Source organism: Papio anubis, chromosome 7, assembly GCF_008728515.1.
Source record: "Papio anubis isolate 15944 chromosome 7, Panubis1.0, whole genome shotgun sequence".
Classification (NCBI taxonomy): domain Eukaryota; kingdom Metazoa; phylum Chordata; class Mammalia; order Primates; family Cercopithecidae; genus Papio; species Papio anubis.
Genome location: NC_044982.1, coordinates 117,071,811 through 117,098,350, shown reverse-complemented (window position 1 = coordinate 117,098,350; position 26,540 = coordinate 117,071,811). Strand labels below are relative to the sequence as shown.

General features: G+C 37.5%; 1 protein-coding gene across 11 annotated transcripts in view; it reads right to left on the bottom strand.

Annotated features, from left to right (window-relative positions):
- MYO9A (myosin IXA) overlaps positions 1-26,540 on the bottom strand; it is a 301,131-nt gene that overhangs the window by 193,297 nt on the left and 81,294 nt on the right. For 10 of the 11 annotated variants that reach the window (XM_031669215.1, XM_021941798.1, XM_031669218.1 and 7 more), the window contains exons 3-8: positions 25,505-25,599; positions 23,354-23,416; positions 16,257-16,356; positions 14,413-14,469; positions 5,668-5,765; positions 3,197-3,323 (exon numbers count right to left, since the gene is read on the bottom strand). In XM_031669215.1, coding sequence (XP_031525075.1) covers positions 3,197-3,323; positions 5,668-5,765; positions 14,413-14,469; positions 16,257-16,356; positions 23,354-23,416; positions 25,505-25,599 — 540 coding nt within the window. The remainder of the gene's footprint in view (positions 1-3,196; positions 3,324-5,667; positions 5,766-14,412; positions 14,470-16,256; positions 16,357-23,353; positions 23,417-25,504; positions 25,600-26,540) is intronic. The other variant, XM_031669219.1, reaches the window with a different exon arrangement.

The following is a 26,540-nucleotide window of genomic DNA, read 5'->3' as shown; positions in this document are numbered from 1 at the left end:
TTAAAATACACTCAAAATACATAAACCTGCTAAAAACTGAACAGTTTTTGGTAATGATGACAGTTCTAATATCTCACAACAAAAACATCTTCCACAATTACCTACAATTTATCAAGTGGAGCTTGTTCACCTTTCAATAATTTTCACAAGTATCCATGCCAAATAGGCATTAGTAAAGACTCAAGACATTCATTATAGCCTCAGGTAACTACCAAAAAAAACTGAAAAGTAAATAAATAAAATTAAACCACTACTTTAAAAACATTTGTTCTTCTATATTTACCATTGAATTAAATCACCATGGGAAGAAGAGAAATTAAATCACAACTAAAGAGTTTGGATGTATAAATAAACCAGTCAATGTGCTTATCTTTGTACTCTATCTCAACCAAAGCCTTAAGATTGCAATTATTATTATCAGTCTTAACCAACTAGAGGCAATCATTTTCTAAAATAATTTCTAAGTACTAACTAAAGATGAGATAGGTGTCTTCTTTAGCTTCTGAATTTTGAAGCTATTTTCTTTCTACTTAATACTAAACCTCAGCCCTAGAACCAATACAAATTATACACAAGAAGAAATTTAAGAAGCTGGGGTTCAAAAGTGAGATTTTCTGTCAAATCACATTTGCCATTTGCCATTGTCTTTGATACTGGTTAGCCCAATTCTCAGAATTAGATTTCTCTTTTTTTAAACCCATACCTGAGTTCCTCTTTGAGTTGCCTGAATTGTTCTTACCAGTCTCTTACCAAAGAAGAAAGGATGCACTAGAAACAGAAGCCCTGGTTTCTGCTGAACTGCCTAGACTTACAAGTAGCCACAATGCCCTGTCACAATACCAAACCCTTGACTAAAGTATTACCTGAAATACCTGACTAAAACGCCATCTGTTCTCTGGCCTTTATGATCTTCAAAATTACAAACTTCAGATACCACACTCCATCTCCTGGTAGAATTTCTTTCCAGTAGGTCTAGTTCCAATTCACAGTACTCCCTTCTCCTGCCTCTTCCTCTGCTAGGTTATCATTCCACTGAAGTTAATAAGCAATGCCCAATGTACAGAAAAAATAAACACTGGGTGGTTAGACAAATAAGAAAGAGGTATCCATTGCTCTCAAAGAGCACTGCAACCTTAGACATGAACTAATAAACAATTAACTTTATGCTATAAAACTAAATTATGCTAAGCAGAAACAAATGCTCTGTATTTAGGGAGTCAGTTTAGACCACTTAAGGTTAAACCACATGAAGCGGCCTAGGAACCAAGATTTGGAAGACGAATAATTTTTTTTTTTAAAAACAAGCTATTCATAACTGCCAAAAACTGGAAACAACCAAAATGTCCTTCAACAGATAAATGAATAAACTATAGTACATCTATACAATGGAATATTACTCCATGATAAAAAGAAATGAGCTATCAAGCCACAGAAAGACATGAACGAATCTTTTTTTTTTTGTTTCTTGAGACGGGGTCTCGCTCTGTTACCCAGGCTGGAGTGTAGTGGCGCAATCTAAGCTCACTGCAACCTCCGCCTCTGGGGTTCAAGCCTCCCACCTCAGCCTACCAAGCAGCTGGGTATACAGGTACATGTCACCACGCCCAGCTAATTTTTGTGCTTTTGTTTTCTTGTTGTTGTTTTTAGTAGAGATGGGGTCTCCCTATGCTGCCCAGGCTGGTCTTGAACTCCTAGGGTTCAAGCAACTCACCTGCCTCAGCCTCTCAATGTGCTGGGATTGCAGGCATGAGAGACCACACCCAGCCAGACATAAATAAATCTTAAGTGCGTATTACTAAGTAAAACAAAGCAGTCTGAAAAATCTACATATTGTATGATTCAATTATATTACATCCTGGAAAGGGCAAAAATATATATATGTAGTAAAAAAGGTCAGTGGCTGCCAGCAGTTTAGGGGGAGGGATTGAACAGGTAAAGCACAGGGAATTTTTATGGCAGTGAAACTATTCTGCATGATACTATAATAGTGGACACATGACTTCCTGCATCTGTCAAAAACCAAATAGCATGAAGAGTGGAACTTAACATATGCAAATATCAAAAATTATTTATGAGATTGGGGGATTCCACGAAGGAATATAGACTATGACAAGAAAACAGCATGCATGACAAGTATATGAAACCTCAACAAATGGGGTGGAAGGAAAAGGTGCTGTTCTAAGTAATTTTGGAAATGAGTGAAGTCTGTAGGATTAAAGGTAAAAGGAATTGTGCATAAGCACTGTATTCTAGTTGAAAAAGTCATTTCCCAGGGGGGTACAGGTTAACAATTTTGATACCACTACACATGTATACTGGAATTAAACAAGTAAATGGATGGCAGAGGACAGAAGACAGCTTTCTCACTGTTGAAGCAGGAGTTCACAGATAAGCAAGGGAAGAGGGCCAGAATGATCCATGTGTAGATGGATTACAGTTGGAGACATCATCATGAACTCATGTTTACCTTTATATAGATACAGATGATTACATATTAAAATATGTATAGATATGTGTATATACATAGGTTAGTATATACATATATTTCCTTGCTATGCCAGACAATAGGGCCTGTAAGAAATGACACCCCATCTGATGGGATAAATCTGGCAAGATGAGAAGGAGGTAGGCAAGAGAGAAGTTAAGAATATATGATAAATCATCACTCCAGAAAGAAAGAATCAGGTAATAAAGGCCCTTGATGTAAGAAGAAGCATGGTAGGAGATGAGAACCTTTAGGTCCTATTCAACCCATAAGGACAAAAAAAAAAGTAGTATCCTTTTTTCTCCACCCACCCAGATGCCCCCATCTTGAAACAAAATAATCTAACCAAAATCTTAGTATGAGAAGAAATCTCAAATATGAAAAGAGAAAAATTAGCATAGCCCCAGAACATTATACAGTCTAGCGTGGAAATATTCATCCTATCCAGCAAATTTAGGGACTATGGATGTCTGGAGTAAGTGGAGGCAAAGGAGAAAACACAAATTTTCTAAAGATTCTGCCTCACTCAATAGCAAACTGAGGCAGGTATCAGGAAAAATTCCATCTTTTGGAAATGCTATTTAAAAATAGTGCCTAATAAAAACATTATTAATAGAAAGCATTAACCCATTTACACCTACAAAATACACAAAATAAAAAATAAAAAGTTACAAAGTATTTGAAATGACAACTGAGAATGTAATCACTCACTTCTAATAATTCTGAGACAACAGGCAGAACTTCAGGATTACAGATATCAATGGAGTCATCCCGGTATGTCTTCTTTTTATAACAGATATTACCCAAATGTAGTATGGCTGAGAGAAGAGAGAAAATCCTGGGGAAAAAAACACAAATTATAGCTTAGTTGTATCCATTCCCAAAGATGGTTTCATTCTAAAATTCTAGTTAAGCAAACCAACCAGTACAAATATGAAGTATCTAGTCTTTGGAAAATAAGCAATATGGGAATAATTACTAAAATTTACTGAGGGTTTACTATGTATCACATACTGTTTAAAATGCTTTTCATGGCCTTAAGTATTACACCACTTCTTATATAGTTATTTCAAAGAGACTTCTGCTATTGCCTGAATTTGTCACAGTGTTTTAAAAGGCCATGCCTTTCTAAATGCTATTTATCCTACCTGGAATGCTTTTTTCCTATACTGTTTCAGATACACTGAATCAGAATTGCCAAAGGAAAGGCCTTGAATCTGTATTTTTTTTTAATCAAGTATCCTAGCTGATTTTTTATTATTAGTTATGTTGTTAAAATGCTTTCCTATACCACATTACGGTGTTTGGGGTAAACGGTTTTTTGTGGGGGGGGGGTGTGTGTGTGTGTGTGTGTTAAGTATGAAGCAATGTGGGGTATATTAACCTCTACTGTGAAACAACTTCATATGGACCCTCCGTTCTAAATTTCCCTCCTGAGTCAGAAGAGCATGTGCCCTCCAATCAACAATTAATCTCTCCTCTTATGCTATATATCCCATCAACTCCTGTTAATTCAGGAACCTTAGGTTACCAAGCATCTCCATGTAGCTAAGAACAGTATATTATGTTCTTAACTTATCTGACATCTCAGAGGCATTTAACACAGCTAAACACTCCACTGAAAAACTCCTCAGTCTCCTTATACATACAGCTTTGTGTCACATGCAGTTATTTTCTTAGAATAAATATGGCTTACAAAATTTGTCTTACGAAAATTTAACACTATGTTTTCCTAAAATTACGAACTATTCCAACTAAAACAAAGATATTGCTTTAGGAACCTGAGATATTACCTTAGCAACATTTGAGAGGTACTGAATCACCATTTAACTTATAAATCTAATTTTTCAAATAATTTAAAGTTTTAAAATCTTTGAATCATTCACATGACTCACAGTAAATACAAGTCTATTAAAAAAAATAATGCATAATGTTATTCTGGATTAAAGAATAAACTATCAACCAAAACATAACTAATGGAAGTCAAAAGACAAAAACAAATTCATGAGCTTCTTTTAAAAATTATTTTTAATAGAAATTCACTAATTTTCAGTGAACTGTAGTTTATGTCACCAATTGAGTTGGTATGCCAACTTACATATTGTATTATTTGATTTTAATTGACTTCTCATAAAAAGATTCTAGCAAATAGTCTGCTAATTAAAGAGTCATACCAATGATGTAAGCGCAAGCAAACAAGAAAACAGCAGAGGTGATTTTCTCCTACTCTCAGTATAGGGTCATCAATCATGAGGTTAAAAATTAATAACAGAGGTCGGGTGCAGTGGCTCCTGCTGGTAATCCTAGCACTTTGAGAGGTTGAGAAAGGCAGATCACTTGAGCCCAGGAATGCAAGATCAGCGTAGGCAACATGGCACAAAAAATACAAAATTAGCTAAGTGTGATGGTATAAGTCTGCAGTCCCAACTTCTTGGGAAGTTGAGGTGGGAAAATCATCTGAGCCTGGGGAGGTTGAGGCTGCAGTGAGCACTCCAGCCTAGGTGACAGAGTGAGACCCTGTCTCAAAAAAAAAAAAAAAAAAAAAATTTTTAACAATATAATCAGATCTGATATACTCATCAACACAACTCTCCCCCTCAAAAAAGTTATAAGTAACTATTTTTTTCTGGTGAGAGCCAAGGTTGAGTCTTTAATTTTAAATAATTTGTTTCAAATATAATTTATCTCATCTTTATCTCAACCTTTTTATATTTTTAATTTGTTTAGATTTACAATTTAAAAACTTATTAGAATGGTACAGATATAAACTATACAGAGGAAATACACTGATAATTAAATACTATGCCTCTGATAAGTATGCATAATTTAATAAGATTAGAGATCACTGATATACAAAAAATGAAGAGCTATAAAAATAGTGTTACAAAGCAAAAGTTTTGAGTAACATCTATGGATAGGCTTCAGGGGCACCATAAATTCCTGCATTTATATGCAAATTGTTAAAGATGTACCTTTTACAACAACAAAAGTGTCAGCTTTCATCAGATTCTCAAAAGAATTTATGACAAAAAAAGGAATTAGAAATAATGCTCGAGATGGATGAGGTACTAGATGAGGATTACCACTTAGAAAACTATTTTAAAAGACCAACAGGAGAAATCTTTCGAAGACATATCATGTGTTCTCTATTGGAGGTATAAAAATACAACAAGTAAACTCACTGTCTTCGTGTCTTGGGAAGAAATCCTACCATTTCCATGGCAAGTTGTAGGCGTTCAAAATCATGTCTCAAATCTTCTCCTTCCACCATGAAGCAATCCTGCTTATTCAAAATAAAAGTTTAAAAATCAAGATTATATATTTTAAAATAACGTGGGCCATTCAGAAATATGGTAATTTAGGATAAGTACCTGTATGTATAAATGCAAATTAGAGCTGGCAGAATAGTTAGGCCTAGTCAAATTCATTAGACCTCTTATCTTACTATAGGTATGCAAACTAAACACATACCTACTAAAATGCCAATAAGTTTACTTTTGTTCTCCCTTTCACAATCACCAAGATTAGGATCTCAAAAGTTAAGATAAAGAGCTAGCTGTACTTAGTAAGTATGCTGATACCAAGTTTAATTTTGAGTGGTTCTAAACAGTTTCAGAAATTCAAAGTATTTAAGAGTGCTCAATTCCACCAGCAAATATTATTTATTCAACAAACATTTAACAAGTGCCTACTCTATGTAAGGCACTGAACTAGATATTAGTGACACAAAAATAAATTTTAGAAGAGGCAATAATTTAGTTGAAGAGTGAAGCCTAGATTTATATAATATAAAGAAGTTTGCTACATCTATCTAATCTATATTTATATAGATCTACATAGATCTATATAGATTTTTTTTTTTTTTCTTTTGAGATAAGGTCTTATTCCTGTTGCTCAGGTTGGAGTACAGTGGCATGATCTTGGCTCACTGCAGCTTCGACCTCCCGGGCTCAGATGATTCTCCCACCTCAGCCTCCCAAGCAACTGGAATTACCCAGCTAGTCCTACCATGACCAGCTAGTTTTTTGTATTTTTAATAGAGACAGGGTTTCACCATGTTGCCCAGGCTAGTCTTGAACTCCCGGACTCAAGCAATCCACCCACCTGGGCTTCCAAAAGTGCTGGAATTACAGGCGTGAGCCACTGCGCCCAGCCTGTTACATCTACACTAGATATATACATATATAATTATTTATATATTTCATATATGTAATTATTTCCTAATGAAATAATAGACAACACGGTAATCAAACAAGGAAAGAAGTATATGTGAAAGTATAAAAACCCTCAGAAAACACGTCATATGAGTCAGTAAAAATAGTTGTAAATAGTCACACACGCCTGTAATCCCAGCTACTTGGAAGCTTGAGGTAGGAGGATTGCTTGAGCTAAAGAGTTTGAGACCAGCCTGGGCAACACAGCATAACACCATCACAAGAAAAAAAAAAAAATGCTGTGGAATACCAGATTAAAAAACACTACTTTTAAAGCATAACCCTTGCATTTCAGTTCCTCAAACAGTAGTAGACATACTCTAAATCTTCAAAACAATAAGTGAGTTATAAATCCCTTTACTGTATGTTGTCACAGTCCCTTGCACTTTCAAAAACCTCCTCACATCTGCATTTACATTTTTAATGCCTATCTTTCTAGGGAATATTCTCTCAAGTACTCAGTGAAGTATATGAACAGTTAATCGTCTTATTAACTGGAGATCCCCAGTGCAAAGTCAGTGCCAAAAACAAGTCATTATTTAGGTAAATACATAGTCATTGAATTACTGAATAACATATATTGAATTGAATGAAACATTCCTTTTTCCGAAATAAAGTGCTCATTTATTTTATAAAAAGTATTTATCAAGTATTTACCATGTACAAAAAAATCTGTTTTAGGCACCATAAGCATTAGTCAACGAATATCTGAAGTTTAAAATAAAGTTTTGAAATGCTGTTAACAATATTTTTATTCTCTACATGGAAAGCTGCACATGCACAGTTTAAAAATTTAAATTCACAAGTTCTTTCAGAGAACCCATGCATTTAATTTTATGACAATAAAGTTTTTGATAAGCAGTTTTAAGACATTCTACTGACATGCCAATGTCCTACTCATTAAAATAATTTTTTTTTTTTTTGAGATGGAGTCTTGCACTTGTTGCCCAGCTGGAGTGCAATGACGCGATGTCTGCGCAGTGCAACCTCTGCCTCACGGGTTCAAGCAATTCCCCTGCCTCAGCTTCTCAAGTAATTGGGATTACAGGTGTGTGCCACCGTGCCAGGCTAATTTTCTTATATTTTTTTAGTAGAGACAGGGTTTTACCACATTGGCCAGGCTGGTCTCAAACTCCTGACCTCAGGTGATCCACCCACCTCAGCCTCCCAAAGTGCTGGGATTACAGGAGTGAGCCACCGTACCCGGCCCTAAGATAAATTTTTAAATGCATTCTTCTTTTACCTATAGTAAGTAAGCTCTCTTACTACTCTTCCCCTTACTTTCAAAACACAAACAGTTCATTCGCTTGATGATTTAACAAATCTTTTCCTATCACAAGTGGCAAGGCAGAGGGAATCTATGCTTCCACATGTGTCAATAATGATTCTTCTAACTAACAGTGTTCTAATCTGCCCTGAAAGTGAATGGAACAATTAATGTATATAAAATAGTGGAAAGTACACTGAAATATATTTGTATTTGCTCTTATCCTTAATCAAATGTTCTTAGAAACCCGAAGTGGTCTCAGTGAATATCAAAATCATAGTTTTAAAAAAATGTGTATTAATTCCCTTCTCTGTTTCTCTGATGACAACTATAGAAGAAAAACTAAGGATAAATTAAATCTCCCAGAACAGAAATGATTTTATCTTAATCTCAGCTCCCTGGGAGGCAGATCTTGAGACAGACCAAGAGTCAAATACAAGTCACAGAGAAAGTGAGAAAGTAAAAGAGCAGACAGACTAAACAGTCTGTGGTAACTACTATGAAAGTAGTTAAATGGAGTTTAATCCCAAGATTATCTCTGGGAAACAATCTAAAACCTACAGAGGTGAGAGAGCTACTGTATTTATATACCATCTCATCTCTCATCAGTCATTGTTTGAGGACTTCTGGACAGGGGGCAGGCAGCTGTTAATTCCCAAGTCATTTGTGAGTGCATAATGGAGTTTAATCCCAAGGTTATCTCTGGGAAACAATATAAAACCTAGAAAGGTGAGGGAGTGACTGTATTTATATACCATCTCATCTCTCATCAGTCACTGTTTGAGGACTTCTGGAGAGGGAGCAGGCAGCTGTTAATTCCCAAGTCACTTCTAGAGGGCCCTACAAATGCCAAGGCCTTCCAGGGTTCTGGACAAAGCCTTCAGGCCCCAGCATCCAAATACTGGTCAGCCAGAGTTCAAGGAAATGGTAAGGTTCGTTCCAAGGATAAGGCAGGGAACTAACAAACAACTGTTACAACCCCTTCCACTGAAAGAACATAGGCAATCCTTCTGTCAGCTCTGTATAAGTTCTTGTTTGTACTTGATAACATGCCACTACATTCCCCCAACAAACATACCCAAATGCTCTTTCATGCTATCAGATCTTGCTCTTTCTATGAGGTGACACACTATCTCATTTACAAATGCCTAGGATAAACCTAGCACGCAGTAGGCAATTAGTGTGGGTGTGAGGGAGAGAAAGAGAAGAGTCAAATTAGATATTTTCTTCTACTGTGTCTCTATTTCTTAAAATGGTACTTAAGAAATCATACTATCTTGTCTCTTTTTCTTTTTTCTTTGAGATGGAGTCTCGCTCTGTTGCTGAGGTTGGAGTGCAGTGGCACAATCCCAGCTCACTGCAACCTCCGCCTCCTGGGCTGAAGTGGTTCACCTCACCCTCCTGAGGAGTAGCTGGGACTACAGGTGTACACCACAGCATCCATCTGATTTTTATATTTTTTGGAGTGACAAAGTGTTTTGCCATGTTGCCCAGGCTGGTCTTAAACTCTTGGGCTCAAGCAATCTGCCTAGCTCAGCCTTGCAAAGTGCTGGGATTACAGGCATGAGACACTGTCCAGTTCCATATTATATTTGATCCTTATAAAACCTCTGGTGGTAGTTATGATTCCCTTTCACACAAGCAGCAGCATTGGCTCAGAATTTAAGCCAACTGCTCCTATTGTGGTGAAGCTTGCTAATAGTGTAGCTGGGATTCCAACCAAGCCTGTTATTTATCTCCTTTTTTCTTAAGTGATCTCCAGTGTCTTTACTAACCTTCAAAGTCAATTGTTCCAGTTTATGTCCTGCACTCTACACTGGTAGTTATAAAAATGTATGATTTCTTAAGTACCATTTTAAGAAATAGAGACAAGTGGCTGGGCGCAGTGGCTCATGCCTATAATCCCAGAACTTTGGGAGGCTGAGGCGAGCAGATCACCTGAGGTCAGGAGTTCAAGATCAGCCTGGCCAACACAGTAAAAACCTCTCTCTATTAAAAATACAAAAATTAGCTGGGTGTGGTGCCGGGTGCCTGTAATCACAGCTACTCAGGAGGGTGAGGCAGGAGAATCGCTTGAACCTGGGAGGTGGAGGTTGAAGTGAGCTGATACCATGCCACTGTGCTCCAGCCTGAATGACAAAGTGAGACTCCATCTCGAAAAACAAATTAAAAAAAAAAAAAAAAAGGAAGGAAGGAAGGAAGGAAGGAAGGAGGGAAGGAAGGAGGGAAAGAAGAAAAAAAAGAAAAGAAAAAAAGATGTTAAGTGCTTCTTTTAAATTTTTTTGAGACAGGGTCTTACTCTGTCACCCAGGCTGGAGTGTAGTGGTACGATCTTGGCTAAATGCAACCTATGCCTCCTGGGATCAAGTGATTCTCTCACCTCAGCCTCCTGAGTAGCTGGGACTACAGGCACGTATCACTACGCCCTGCTAATTTTTTTTTGTTGTTTTTTGGTAGAGACAAGGTTTCACCATGTTGGCCAGGCTGGTCTCAAACTCCTGACCTCAAGTGATCCACCCGCCTAGGCTTCCCAAAGTGCTGGGATTACAAGCGTGACCAACCGCATCTGGCCAGATGTTAAGTGCTTTTTAAACGAAAAAATATACGCAGAGAAAGTTGTGCAGTATGCGGAGACCTTATACCAGACTGGCAGAGGAGGGTGAGGAATAAAGCCAGAAAGACAATGTTTAAGTGTGTGACCACAAATTTACAAACTGACAGATGGGTTTTGGCAGTAGGAATCTTTACACTGCAAAAATACTTAAAACAGAGTAGATGAAAACATGGTTTCAGAGTATCTTGCCCAAGTTGCATCATGATCCCTGAAAGCATTATAGGAGGTCTACCATACAGGAAATGAGCTTCCAGGTATTTATAGACGTTTGGATTCCTGTAAAGGTAGTAGTGACCAAGGTTGGAGCTTTGTCTCCACAGAATAATACAGGTCAAATCCCTCTGCAGCATGATGGACACAGGTGTCCTGAGACTATCACTTATGGCAATTACCATTAAAACCCTACCTAATAGTTGGACCCTAAAATTCAAGGCTCAGATAAATAAAAGAATTTGGTGAGGCTGGCTGACCCTTTACATTGAAGTTATTCAGATCAGCTTTTTTTTTTTTTCTTTTTCTCGAGACGGAGTCTTGCTCTGTTGCCCAGGCTGGAGTGCAGTGGCAGGATCTCAGCTCACCTCAAGCTCCGCCTCCAGGGTTCACGCCATTCTCCTGCCTCGGCCTCCCTAGTAGCTGGGACCACTGGCACCCACCACCACACTCAGCTAATTTTTTGTACTTTTTAGTACAGACAGGGTTTCACCGTGTTAGCCAGGATTGTCTCAATCTCCTGACCTCATGATCCGCCCACCTCGGCCTCCCAAAATGCTGGGATTACAGGCGTGAGCCACCGCGCCCAGCCTCAGATCAGCTTTAAGGTACAATGGCAGACATCAGCCAACATATTACCAGTATTTAATTCATTCTTCATATTTTATAATTGAAGAAACAAAGGTTGAGATGTTATTAATAATAAAAATAAAAAGACATTTAATAGATTATTACCACTTGAAGAGGGGAAATTAGCACTTATTAAATATTCTTCTACATGTCAGTCACCATGAGAGTTACTGAAACCTCAAAACACAAGGAGATAATTATATATACATTTACAGACAAGAAAAGAGATTCACAGGTTAAATAACTTTCCAAAGGTTAAAAAAAAAATCTTATAAATAACAGGGCTGGCCAAACCAAAATCTATGTAGTTCCAAATCCCCTGCTCTCTCCCATGCAACACTGCTGTTTGTGCTTATTTAATAGGATAACCCTTAAATGGAACTAAATCACCATACAAGGGCAACAATAGGTCCCTTGTAAAAAGCAATTTTCTAACTACACGTCTCCTTGGGACCACTTATACAATTCCACGAAATACATAAGTAATGTAGTACAACAGAACAGTCCTCAATCCTCTCTACCTATGATGCTAGTCACATAAGTTCTAATAACTCACAGGGAAACAAAGTTTAGTTTGTCCCCAAATATATATATTATGAGGAAGAGCTAACAGGAAAGAATAAAAGATCCTCTGACTGTTTGCTTTTATTAATTAACATAAGAAAAACAATCAGAAATTAAATTTCAAACTATAATAGATATTCAAACACAATAAATGGATAATGGTGACGAAAGTATTATTAAGGGAAGAGCAGATTATGGATACAAAGTTCTTCTAAAGGGAAAGATGGGTAATGATGACTTAAATGGTGGCAACGGCATTCGCTATGCACTTACTAAGGATTATGTACTCTATCAAGTTCTTTACATGCACAACTTTAAGACTCACAAAACTTAAAGACCATTATTAACCCCTAAAATAAATGATACTGGAAAATAAACCAGCCAATATTCACGTTAGGTCATTCTGCTTCAGAGCACAAATCCTTTTTTTTTTTTTTTTTGAAATAGAGTCTTGCTGTGTCACCCAGGCTGCAGCGTAACGGTGTGATCTTGTCTCGCTGTAGCCTCAACCTCCTGGGCTCAAGCAATCTGCCTGCCTCAGCCTCCTGAGTAGCTGGAACTACAGGCGTGTATCACTATACCTGGCTTAAATTTTTGGAGAGATAGGGTGTTGCCTTGTTGCTCAGGCTAGTCTCAAACTCCTAGTCTCAAGCAATTCTCCCACCTCAGCTTCTAAAAGTGTTGAATTATAGGCATGAGCCACTACTCTCGGCCCCCAAATTCTTAAGTATTACTTAGACTACCTCTGAAAAGTAGCAGATCAGTTCACAGCTTCACTGTAAGCTCAGAACAGATGATCTCTTCTATTTGCAGTATGTGTTTGCAGTCCCCTACCTGCTTTCCAAGGAGGCATGGTCACTTGGTGTAGTACGTGAAAAAGGAAAAGGGGGAGCTTCTTAAGAACGTCAAAACAACTTAAATTTTTTCTGTTAAAATACATCAGAATCTATAAATTTAAATGTCAAGTGTTTTTTTCCCCCAAAATGTTAAATCTAAACTCCAAAATTACTTGGTTACATAACAGTAATACAATCAAAATTTATCTAAAAAAAAATTATCCATGTATACTGAATCTTCTCACCTGTGAAATAGGCTAGTTTGGCAATTAGTAAAGTTTATAAACATGCAGCACGAATCAAAGTTGTGGTTCTTTAAAACAAGGACTAAGAAATGTTTTCAGAAAGAATATTTAATAAATTAATTCATTAGTTAATTAATAGATATAGGAAGATTAGTGTGTGTTTTCAGCCTTTTTAGAACTTAATTGAAAATTTTTTTTAAAATTTTGTGTTCTTTTTATAGTTACAAACTTGTCATAAAATATAACAAATAAAGCTAAATTTAGCTGGGCATGGTGGCTCATGCCTATAATCCCAGCACTTTGACAGGCCAAGGCAAGAGAATCACTTGAGGCCAGAGGTTCAAGACCAGCCTGGACAACATAGTGAGACTCTGTCTCTAATTTAAATATATACTTATTAAAATACAATAATACAATTTTTAAAAAATTAAAGCAAAATTTACCTATTCGCTCTATATTACATCATGTATCCCCCTAATCACTCAATTTAAAACAGAAAATAGGCTAGGCATAGTGGCTCATACCTGTAATCCCAGCACTTTGGGTGGCCAAGATGGGCAGATCATTTGAGGCCACGAGCTCAAGACCAGCCTGGCCAATATGGCGAAACCCCATCTCTACTAAAAATAGAAAAATTAACCGGGCCTGGTGGCACACACCTGTAATCCCAGCTACTTGGGAGGCTGAGGCATGAGAATTGCTAGAACCCAGGAGATGGAGGTTGCAGGGAGCCAAGATCATGTCACTGTACTCCAGTAATAGTGCGAGACTCTGTCTCAAAAAATAAAAATTAAAAAAAAAAAAAACCTTATTTATAGGAATTTCAATACTTATTTTTGGATAATTTTATTAAGGCTACAGACTCTTGCTACTGGGAAAAAAAATCAAAAAAAAATATTCATGCATTCATTATGTGTAAAGATTGTTGACATATAAAACATAAAGGATGCAATTTTTTGAAATAAACAATAATTATTACTCGTAGTATATGGGTAATGAAACTACTAAAAAATAAAAGGGGAAAAAAACTATAGTTCATACAAATCCACAGCAATGCTGAAGAATCAGGAATATAATCAATTTAATGTTTGTCAAAATAAATATTGAATGTGGACTAAGTCTTAATGACCAGAAAATATCCAAAAAAAAGTAAATTAACTGGTTTTAAATCAACAAACTATACAGATATAAATCAATCATTCAAAAGAAATGAAACATTGATTTATCTTCCTTCCTAGGATTATTTGTATTTCAGCTGATTTGCATTCTAAATCTTCAGATGGATGCAAATGAGCAATGTGAGGACCCTTTGACAGGAACACAGAATATTTAGGTACTTGTACTGACCGGCTCAGAGTCATAGCAATAATCATCCCAGCTCTGTCTGAGGGGTTTCTTTGTTATCTGAAAGTAAGGCAGATTAGTTAGGTAGAAGTAATGGTTATTATAATTTTCTAATGATCTCTTAGATGTGGTGTGCAGGTAGTACTGCTGCTATCCATTGAAAAGTTATTTTGCATAGCAGCATAAAACAAGAAATAATGAAGTAAATTTTCACATTCTGGGAGACTGTATACTATACTACCCAACTCATATATACCATAGGCTCCAGTGACTGTTATTTATATAAACTGAGTCCCATATCCTATGAATACTGACATTATGACAGAAATAAATATATTATGGTCATTAATTACAAAAAGATCTGAAAGAACAGCAAAATTCTAGAGTTCTCTAATACTAACAACTATCAGCTCATTTATGAGATCGTTACTTTATAAAAAAGAAAATCTTTAATCACCCAAATATAATGCAAATAGTTTAAACTGGGGAGGAAAAAATTCAGAAGCTGAATTAGCAAATATTTTTGAAAAGCTACTTAATTCTATGCGTAAAAATTAATAATATTGTATCAGAAATTGATACTTTAAATAACTTGGAATTCTCAATATATTAATACAAAGTCATTAGTTTATATTAATATATGCAGTTTCAAAATTAAGAAATAACAGTTAATGCAACACACTGTATATCTTGGGGAAAGCCAAAGGTATAACTTTCTTTTTTTTTTTTTTTTTGTGAGACAGAGTCTCACTCTGTCACCCAGGCTGGAGTGCAGTGGCATGATCTTGGCTCACTGCAACCTCTGCCTCCTGAGTTGAAGCGATCTCATGCCTTAGCCTCCCAAGTAGCTGAGATTACAGGCGTGCGCCACCACACCGAGCTAATTTTTTTGTATTTTTTAGCAGAGACAAGGTTTCATGATGTTGGCCAGGCTGGTCTCGAACTCCTGATCTCAGGTGATTCAACCGCCTCAGCCTCCCAAAGTACTGGGATTACAGGTGTAAGTCACTGCACTCAGCCAAAGATATAACTTTCATAACCCTAAATATATACTATCTTTGAACCATCACCAGTGTCAATTTGCTTACAAAACCTTCATAAGGATTTTTTTAACTGTCATAAAAGAATTTCTTTCCATAGACATTACATCTTGCCTCCAACAACGGAAAAATAAGGGGAGACAATCTATTATTTAAATGATCTATTGTTTGTTTTACTAATTCCATTAATGCTGGTTGTAAAATTTTTGTTATTATGAGAAATAATAAAATTGGTAAAGTCAATGTAATGAAAAGTGAGAATTACTCCTTAATGTGGAAGTTTAGGGATGAATTTTGAGTTTCCAGGAAAGATCCAAATTCTCTAAGTCATTTGCCTTTGAATAGTCATATTCTAAGTCAATGTCACAGTATCATGCAAAGACGTATGTGTATGAGACTTCAAAACATGCAAATTAGGTTTCAAGTAATCCTTAGCAAAGGACAAGAATTAATCATTAGTAACATTTAATATCCTGGGGTTGTAAAAGGCAAATCACTTTAGTAAAAGTAAAGCATTTTTCTAATAGAGTAGAAGTACCAATAAACAGCTTATTGTTTTTTTTTCCCAAAGAATTTCACAGAAAACGAAAAGCACATACATTATCTGAGCTTTTAACATTTATATGAGGATCGTAATTACCCTCAAATTTGAGAACTGCATCACATAAATTTGTAGAGTACACGTATGAAAATGCTAGCTAATATCCATTTGTAGATTTGGGAAAGAAAGTACTAGAAAAAAGACACTTTTCAAGCATTAAATTTAATACTGCCCTATACTTCAAAAAGCTTTTTATGAACTTTCACCTGATTGAGATAATGATATTCCTCTGGTTGCTTAAGATGGAATGCTGATCTCTCGTCTTCACTTGCTCCTGCCAAGAGGTAATAGAATACATGATAGTTCCTGTAGGAAACAAAGAAGTAGTTTTATAATGTGTGATTTATGGTTATCATTTAACAGGGGGAGGAGGGAAGCAAACAGTAATTAGTAAAATGTATCAGCTTTGCTTCATTTTTTAACATAAATGTGATAAATTCAGCATTTAAGAACTCCTAAAAATTGAATGATGTTTTGGATGTGGAATACAAGAGAGAGGGATGAAGGCAGCAAAATTAACAAAGTTAGGACCTCTGAAAATTTTCTTCTCCATAAAACCAATGAGAAATCTGGCAAATCTGTCATAATTAACCTTTTCAGAACTGTGGAAACTAATCAAAAGCTTGCAACAACCCAGAGAGTGTTTACTCTATAAAAAGAGCCAAATCTCAATTAAAAAATGGCTTTGTAGTGTTTTTAACTTGCCCTATTCCATTCCCTTGAAAACCAACAGCCTGCAAACTTGGAGATCAGAAGCCTGGCAGCTACCAGAAAGGTCAGAACAGGTTCTGAGCTTGTTCAAAGCCTCATTCCCTAAGAAATACCATTATTTGAACTGTATGGTGGGTCCCTGTAAGCAGCCATATTCACGACTGACTCTAGGAGACTCATTCACACTTCACATGGTGCAAAGATCTTTTCCCCAGAGGCATCCATAGAAACTGAGGCTGGGCCGGGCGCGGTGGCTCAAGCCTGTAATCCCAGCACTTTGGGAGGCCGAGACGGGCGGATCAACAGGTCAGGAGATCGGCGACCATCCTGGCTAACATGGTGAAACCCCGCTCTGGCTAAGAAAATACAAAACCAGCCGGGCCAGGTGTCGGGCGCCTGTAGTCCCAGCTACTCGGGAGGCTGAGGCCGGAGAATGGCGGAACCCGGGAGGCGGAGCTGCGTGAGCTGAGATCCGCCACTGCACTCCAGCCCGGTGACAGAGCTGCAGACTCCGCCTCAAAAAAAAAAAAAAAAAAAAAAAAGAAACCTGAGGCTGAACAGCCTACTTCCTAAAGCAGGATCAAAGTTGGGGCAAAACAATAGGCTAATCAAGAAACTTTAAAAGGAAAAGCTGGTGAATGTGATCTTCATACTGGCTTCTGTGGAAAACCTCCAATAAATTTCCTAGGAATCTAGAAGGCCATTTATGCAGAACCCTGTGGGCATGCCCAGGCCATGTGCTCTCAGAAAAACAGATTAAATATAAACTCTCACCCCTTGGTTAACTCTGAACCTCCCCTACAAGCAGAAAATAAAGGCTAAGGTAGGATTTGTAAAACACCTAGCTGAGTGTTGAAGGCATGGAACAATATACATAGAGAGCCCTGTGGCAAAGAGTGCGAGAGACTTGCTATTGTTTCCAAGCATTTAAATAAATCTCTGTCAAGTTATTACATCTGACAACTAAGTTAAATAAGCAAGATACTCAATAGCCACACTCAAAAAGAATATCGACTTTATAAAAATTAATTCAGAAAAGTCACAAAACAAACAGTAGGAATAAAAACAACCATCAAACCTGGTAAGGAGAGAGGACTCATTTCTAGAGTTGCCACATTATATTATTTTAAAAATCCAATTTTTCTCGCTACGTGGTGGCCACACCCCTATAATCCCAGCACTTTGGGAGCTGAGGTATGGATCACGCACGCAGAAGAGATGGAGTAATCTCATCCCAGCCAACATGGTGAAACCCCGCCTCTACTAAAAATACAAAAATTAGCTGGGCATGGTGACATGCACCTGTAGTCCCAGCAACTCAGGAGGCTGAGGCAGGAGAATCACTTGAACTCAGGAGACGGAGGCTGCAGTGAGCCGAGATCGCACTCCACTGCACTCCAGCCTGGTGACAGAGTGAGACTGTCTTCAAAACAAAAACAAAACCAATTTTTGTTTTTTTTTGTTTTTTTTTTTTTTTTTTTTTTTTTCTTTTTGAGACGGAGTCTCGCTGTGTCACCCAGGCTGGAGTGCAGTGGCTGATCTCGCTCACTGCAAGCCTCGGGCCCCAGGTTCAGGCCATTCTCCTGCCTCAGCCCAGTAGCTGGGACTACAGGCACCACCACCACTCGCTAGTTTTTGTATTTTAGTAGACACGGGTTTCACCATGTTAGCCAGGATGGTCTCTCGACTTCCTGACTCCTCGTGATCCACTGCCTCCCAAAGTGCTGGGATTACAGGCTTGAGCCACCGCGCCCGGCCCCAATTTTTGTTTTGAGATAGGATATCTGTCACCCAGGTTGGAGTGTAGTGGCATGCTCATGACTCACTGCAGCCTCGACCTCCTAGGCCCAAGTGATTCTCCCACTTCAGTCTCCCTACTAGCTGGGACCACGGGTGTGCACCACCAAACCTGGCTAATTTTTGTATTTTTTGTAGACAAGAGTTTCCCCATGTTGCCCAGGCTGGTCTCAGAAGTCATGGGGGCTCAGGTGATCTACCCATCTTGGCCTCCCAAAGTGCTGGGTTTACAGGCATGAGTTACCACACCCAGCCAAAAAAAATCCAGTTTTCAACAACAACAACAAAAATTATAAGGCATGCAAAGAAAGAAGACAGTATAGCCAATACAAAGTAGAAAAAGTATTAATAACTGTCCCTGAAAAAACCCAGACATTAGACTTACAAGATTTTAATCAGCTATTTTAAACGTGTTCAATGAACTAAAGAAAGTTACATTTAATGAACTAAAGAAAAATATAAGAACACTATCTCACCAAATAGAGACTAATATACAGGACTCATAAGAAATTAATCAAAAAAGAATTCTTGAATTGAAAAATATAACTGAAATGAAAAAGTATCTAACGGAGCTTAACAGCTAATATGAGTAGGTAGAAGAAAGAACCAGTGAACTTGAAGAAAGAATCAAAAAACATGAAGACAGGTTAACAGACTCTCGTCTAAAGAACACAAGAAAAAAAACGGAGGATAAGAAACAAGGTTTCAGAGACCTGTGGGACACCATTAAAAAGACTCCCATGGGGGGCACAGTCGCTCATGTCTATAATCCTAGCACTCTGGGAGGCAGAGGTGGGTGGATCACCTGAGGTCAAGAGTTCAAGGCTGCTCACGCCTATAATCTCAGCACTTTGGGAGGCAGAGGTAGGTGGATCACCTGAGGTGAGGAGTTCGAGGCCACCTTGGCCAACATGGTAAAACCCCGTATCTACTAAAATTACAAAAAAAAAAAAAGCTGGGCATGGTGACAGGCACTTGTAATCCCAGCTACTCAGGAGGCTGAAGCAGGAGAACCACTTGAACCCGGGAGGCAAAGGCTGCAGTAAACTGAGATCTCACCATTGCACTCCAGCCTGGGCAACAAGAATGAAACTCTGTCTCAAAAAAAAAAAAAAAAACCAAAAGAAAAGAAAGAAAAAAAGACTCCTATACATACTAGGAGTTCTAAAAGGAGAAATAAGAAAGGGACATAAAGAGTACTTGAAAAACCAATTGCCAAAATCTCTCTCCAAATTTGATGGAAAACATTAATCTACACATCCAAGAAACTCAATGAACTCTAGAAAGTATAAACTCCAAGAAATCCATATTTTGACAAACCAAAATTCTTCAAAGGCAAAGATAAAGAATTTTGAAAGCACCAAGAGAGAAATTCCTCATCAAGGAATCCTAATATAAGATTAACAGCTGATTTCGCATCAGGAACCATGGCAGACGGATAACGTATTCAAAATGTTTAAAGGAAAAAAAAAATGTCAATCAAGAAGTATATATCCAGGAAAAATAAAGGAGAAATTAGAACACTGCTAGATAAACAAACTTGGACTTCACAGCTACAGATGGGCCTTACAAGAAATACTAAAGGCAATTCATTTTTCTGACTGAAATAAAAGGATACTAGACAAGATTCAATTAAACATGAAGAAATAAAGAACAATGGCAAATATAAAAGACAGTATAAATTAATTAACTCACTGATTGATTGACTGACAGGATCTCACTCTGTTGTCCAGGCTGGAGGGCAGTGGCACAATCTCAGTTCACTGCAACCTCTATCTCATTTCAAGTGATCCTCTTACCTCGGCTTCCCAAGTAGCTGGGACTCCGGCGTGTACCACCACACCCGGCTAATTTTTGTAGAGATAAGGTTTTGCCATGTTGTCTAGGCTGGCCTCGAATTCCTGGCCTCAAGTGATCTGCCCACCTTGGCTTCCCCAAAGTGCTGGGATTACAGGCAGGAGCCACTGCACCTGGCCTATTTTTTATTTATAACACTTTTTTCCTATTAAACTTGAAAAATTACATAAAGCAGTAATTATAAATGTGTTGATGGATGTACCACCATAAAGAAGTAATTTGCATAACAGTTACAGGACAAAGGAGCAAGAAAGGAAAAGAGCAACATACAAGCAAAGTTTGTTGTAATAAGTTGTCAGTATTCCAAACAACATTGTTATAAGTTAAGATTTTAACTACAATACCTGGGGTAACCAATAAGAATATAAAAAATAATAAAAAGAAATGCCAATGAAATTAAAATGGTACACTAGAAAACATTTATTTAATGCAAAAGAAGGCAGGCATAGAATAACAGAAGAAAAAAAATCGTTAACACATAAGGAGAACAAACAGCAAAATGGTATTAATAATCCTACCTTATCAATAATTACATTAAGTACATTAAACGCTCTATTCTAAAGGTAGATAAACGGCAGAATGGATAAAAACAAAATATATGGTCCAACTACACACTGTTTACAAGAGACAAGCTTTAGATTCAAAGACACAAATAGGTTAAAAATAAAAAGATGAGGAAAAAAAAGATATCACGCAAGCAGTATCCAAAAGCAAGCTAGAGAATACCAGATAAAACAATAATTACTAATTATTACTAATACCAGGTAAAATAAAGTTAAAGACCAAACTTGCTCCTAGGGACAAAGAAGGCCATCTTATAATGACAAAAGGGCCAATCCATCAAGAAGATATAACAATTTAAAATATATACATGTGTGTCTAAGAACAGAGCCCAAAAAAACATTGAGCAAAAAGAACTTTTTTTTTTTTGAGACGGAGTGTTGCACTGCCACCCAGACTGGAGTGCAGTGGTGAGACCTCGGCTCACTGCAACCTCCACCTTCCAGGTTCAGGTGATTCTCCTGACTCAGCCTCCCAAGTAGCTGGAAATACAGGCGCATGCAACCACACCTGGCTAGTTTTTGTACTTTTAGTTTCACCATGTTAGCCAGGCTGGTCTAAAACTCCTCATCTCAAATGATCCACCTGCCTTGGTTTCCCAAAGTGCTGGGATTACAGGAGTGAGACAGTGCACCTGGCCACAAAAAGAACTTGACATAACTAAGAGAAGAAGTACACAATTCAACAATAATACTGAGAGACTGCAATACTCCACTTTCAATATTGAAGAAAGTAATCAGACAGAAGATGAACAAGAAAAAGAGGACTTCAAAATTACTATATACCAATTAGACCTAACACATGTTTATAGAACACTCCAGCCAACATAAGGAGGATATGTTTTTTCAAGTCCACATGGAGTATCCTCCAGGGTAGACCATGTGTAGTCTACTACAAAACAAGTCTCAATAATTTAAGGAGACTGAAATCATACAACTACTCCAAACACTTTGCGGTGAAATAAGAAATCACATTTCCAAAATACAAATACATGGAAATTTGACAACACATTCCTAAGTAACCAGTGGGTTAAAGAAGTCACAAGCAAAATTATAAAACACTCCAAGATGCACAAAAACGAAACACTACCCAATACTTGGAAAACAGCTGAAGCAGTCCTTAGAGGGGCTTTATAACTGTAAACCCGTATAAAAAAGATCTCAAATCTATAACCTAACCATCCACCTTAAGAAACTAGAAAAAAAAGGCAAACTAAACCCAAAGCAAGCAGAATAAAGGAAATAATAAGCATCAGAGCAGAAATAAATGAAATAGGAAAAGGAAAGAGAGAACATCAATGAAACTAAAGACTGGTTATTTGAAAAGATCTTCAAAATTAAACTTTAAACTGATGAGACAGACACAGAAAGAAACAGAGAATCAAATTCAGGAATGAATGAAAGAGGAACATTACTACCAATCTTACATAAACAAAAAAGACTGTAAGGGATACTATAAAACAAGTTTTTGGCATCAAATTAGACCACCTAGATGAAATGTACAAATTCCTGCAAAGATAAAAACTACCAAATCTGACTACAGATGAAACAAAAAGTCTGAACAGATCTATAATAACTGAAGTGTTTGAATTAATAATCAAAACTTCACACAAATAAAAGTCAGAACCAGATGGCTTTGCTGGTGAATTCTACCAAACGTTTAAAGAATTAACCCAATCCTTCACAAACTCTTCTAGAGAATTGGTTTGTAAAAACTGGATCTTCACCTCTCATTCATTCTCCAAAACCAAGGAAGTAAGAGTTATATCCCCTTATTTCATCATCATTAAAATGTGTTAGAAAAAGTTACTAATAGTTTTCCATCTGTAAAATGGGAATAAATAAATAAGAAGCAGAGAAGTTAAGTGAGATGCCCAAGGCATATCCAATATTTGAATGTAGGTCAAACCCTCTCTTAACCAAATCTCACTGCAGGATGAAACAAATAATTAATTTACTTCTCTATCTTATTTCTCCATCTGAGGGATACCACATACATCATCTCTAAAGACCTGTATACCTCAAGTAATACAATCAAATTAAGAGCTTTATTGAAAATTTTTTTCTCAAGTTAGAAAAAGAACACTAAGGAAATGGGAGAAAAGTCCCGAGGTACATTGCTCACCAAGAGGAATGAGGAACAACTGAGAAACTACTTACTTGTTCTGACAGTTTGCAATAGTTCTATATACCAAATAAAGATCTCCTAGCAGCCTCTGAAAAACTGCAAAGTTCTGCCCATGACAGAAATAGCAATTATGCATAAAGCTATGCATGACGTAAACTGAATTAAGGGTCATAATACACAAAGACCTTAAAAGTCAATCTGCATGATACAAATGTTAACTTCATCTAATTACACAAATAAAAATACGTACCGTTCATTATGCTCTTGATAAACGAGTCTGGACTTCTCCAGTAGATATTTTTCAACATAGGCACTACAAGAAAAATAAAATTGGTTGATATAAATAATAAAGTTTAATATAAGGTAGACAAACATTTGGAGACAGTGTAGAAGTATAAAGAATACTATCGGCCAGGCGCAGTGGCTCAAGCCTGTAATCCCAGCACTTTGGGAGGCCGAGATGGGCGGATCACGAGGTCAGGAGATCGAGACCATCCTGGCTAACACGGTGAAACCCCGTCTCTACTAAAAAAAAAAAAAAAAATACAAAAAACTAGCTGGGCATGGTGGCGGGCGCCTGTAGTCCCAGCTACTCAGGAGGCTGAGGCAGGAGAATCACTTGAACCTGGGAAGCAGAGGTTGCAGGGAGCCAAGATTGGCCAGGTGAGTCTCTTAACTCCTGACCTCAAATAATTTGCTTGCCTCAGCCTCCCAAAGTGCTGAAATTATAGGGGTGCCTGGCCTGAGTTTTTTTTTCCTATACATACATGCCTACGACAAAGTTTAATTTACAGATTAGGCACAGAAGACAGGGGTCACCAACCCCCAGGGCATGGACTCACAGTGGTTGGCCTGTTAGGAACCGGGCTACACAGCAGGAGGTGAGCGGCCAGCAACTGAGCAAAGCTGAGCTCCACCTCCTGTCAGCTCAGTGGCGGCATTAGATTCTCATAGGAATGTCAAACCTATTGTGAACTGCACATGCGAGGGATCTAGGCTGCACACTCCTTATGAGAATTTAATGATATATGTAACACGCTTGAATCATTCCGAAACCATTCCTCCATCCCCCAGTCTGTGGAAAAACTGTCTTCGACGAAACCAGTCCCTGGCACCAAGAAGGCTGAGGACCACTGCAGTAAGAGATTAATAATAACTAATAATAAAATAAAACAAGTGGGCTGGGCACAGTGGCTCATGCCTGAAGTCCAAGATTCGCCCAGCCAACACAGTGAAACACCGTCACTCCAAAAAATACAAAAATTAACCGGGTATGGTGGTACACGCCTGTAGTCCCAGCTACTCTAGAGGCTGAGGCAGGAGAATCACTTGAACCTGGGAGGAAGAGGTTGTAGTGAGCCAAGATTGCACCACTGCACTCCAGTGGGCGATTGAGACCCTTCTCAAAATAAATAAATAATAGAACAATTATAACAATACACTGTAATAAAATGTATGTGCATGTGGTCTCTGTCTGAAAACATCTTACTGTACTATACTCAATTATCTTTGGGTAACTGAAACTGCATAAAGTGAAACCACAGGTAAGGGTGGTGGTAGGGGGGGTTTAAAGGGATACGTAAGAATTTGCTGTACTTTTCCTCTTATTTTTGCTATGAAGCTACCACTGCTCTAAAAAATAAAGTCTATTTAATAAAAAAACTGTAAAGAATATTGCTCACACAACCAGAGGACTCTGAACATAGACTATATAATAAGAAACAATATTGTAACAAAATTATATTTCTTGAATAATATGGTTATATAGAAAAATGTAGATTAGAAAATACCAACTTGAAAACAATATTTTATTTATTTATTTTTTTTGAGAGACAGAGTCTCGCTCTGTCACCCAGAATGGAGGAGCAGAATGGCATAATCTCAGCTCACTGCAACCTCCCCGCCCCCAGGTTCAAGAGATTCTCCTGTCTCAGTTTCCTAAGTAGCTGGGACTACAGGCTTGCACTACCATGCCTGGCTAATTTTTGTATTTTTTAGTGGAAATGGGGTTTCACTATATGTTGGTCAGGCTGGTCTTGAACTCCTGACCTCAGGTGATCCACCCACCTCAGCCTCCCAAAGTGCTAGGATTACAGGCATGAGCCACCGTGCCCGGCCTTGAAAACAATTTTTTAAAAGAGCAAATGTATGCATAATATACAGAAAGCAAATGCAACACATTGACTACAATTAACAAATCTATGTTAAGGGTATGAGTGACTGTTACATTAGTCTTAAAATTTTTCTGAGGTTTGAACTTTTCCAAAAGAAAAAAGTTGATAGGGAAGAATTTTAATGTTGACACCATGTCTGGGAATGAACAATACATAGTTTATAAAAGGGTAAAGACAAAAATTAAAACATGCTCCGAAGCCTACACCTGCTAAGTAGCAGTACTTACCCAAGTACAGTGCCTGTTTCCTGGTAATTTACTTGAATAAACTTCCCAAAACGACTTGAATTGTTATTATGAGCTGTCTTTGCATTTCCAAAGGCCTGTCAAAATAAATAATTCTCATTAGTTTCACTTAAAAAACTTTTTTTTTTTGGAGGGGGGATTAGGTCAGCTGCTTAGGTCAGCTCAGAGACAAAATGCTGAAGAGATAGTAAAAGGGCAATTTGCTTTTATGTTCAGACTCATTTACGGTTCAGGTAAAATTTTTTAAAAAAGCAATTAACTGAAAGAAGACCAAGTAGATTTTATTTTCTGCTATTCAGTAAAATAAACCATAATTGTATTTTATGTTATTTATTTACTTTGGAGACACCGTCTCGCTGTCACCTAGGCTGGAGTGCAGTGGTGTGATCTCAGCTCACTGCAACCTCTGCCTTCTGCGTTCAAGCAATTCTCCTGCCTCAGCCTTCCGAGTAGCTGGGACTACAGGCCTACGCTGCCACACCTGGCTAATTTTTTGTATTTTGGTAGAGATGGGGTTTCAATGTGTTGCCCTGGCTGGTATGGAACCCCTGAGCTCAGGCAATTTGCCCGCCTCAGCCTCCCAAAGTGCTAGGATTACAGGTGTGAGCCACTGTGCCCAGCCAAAATAAATCATAATTTTAAAAACTTAATGTTCTTTACAGTTTGGATTTCTCTTTCACATCCCAAAGCCCCCCTAAAAAAAGTCTTAATATATTTATACTTTTACTTTTTTAAAAATTTGCTAAACTGAAGTAACAAGGAGTTAGGAAAATAATAATTACATCAAAATAGTTACAATTTTAAAATAGAATAAATGAAATGAAATTCCAGTACATAATGTACTATACTTTATTATGCCTATTTAAAACAAAGCTAGAGTACTCATTACAAAAGAATAAGAACTATAAACTTCCTAAATTGTCACCCAAAGTACGTACCTAGGAATGGAATACTGGCGAGGAATAAAAGTAAACTAATGATATCAACAAACACTATGCTAAGCACAAGAAACCAGGCA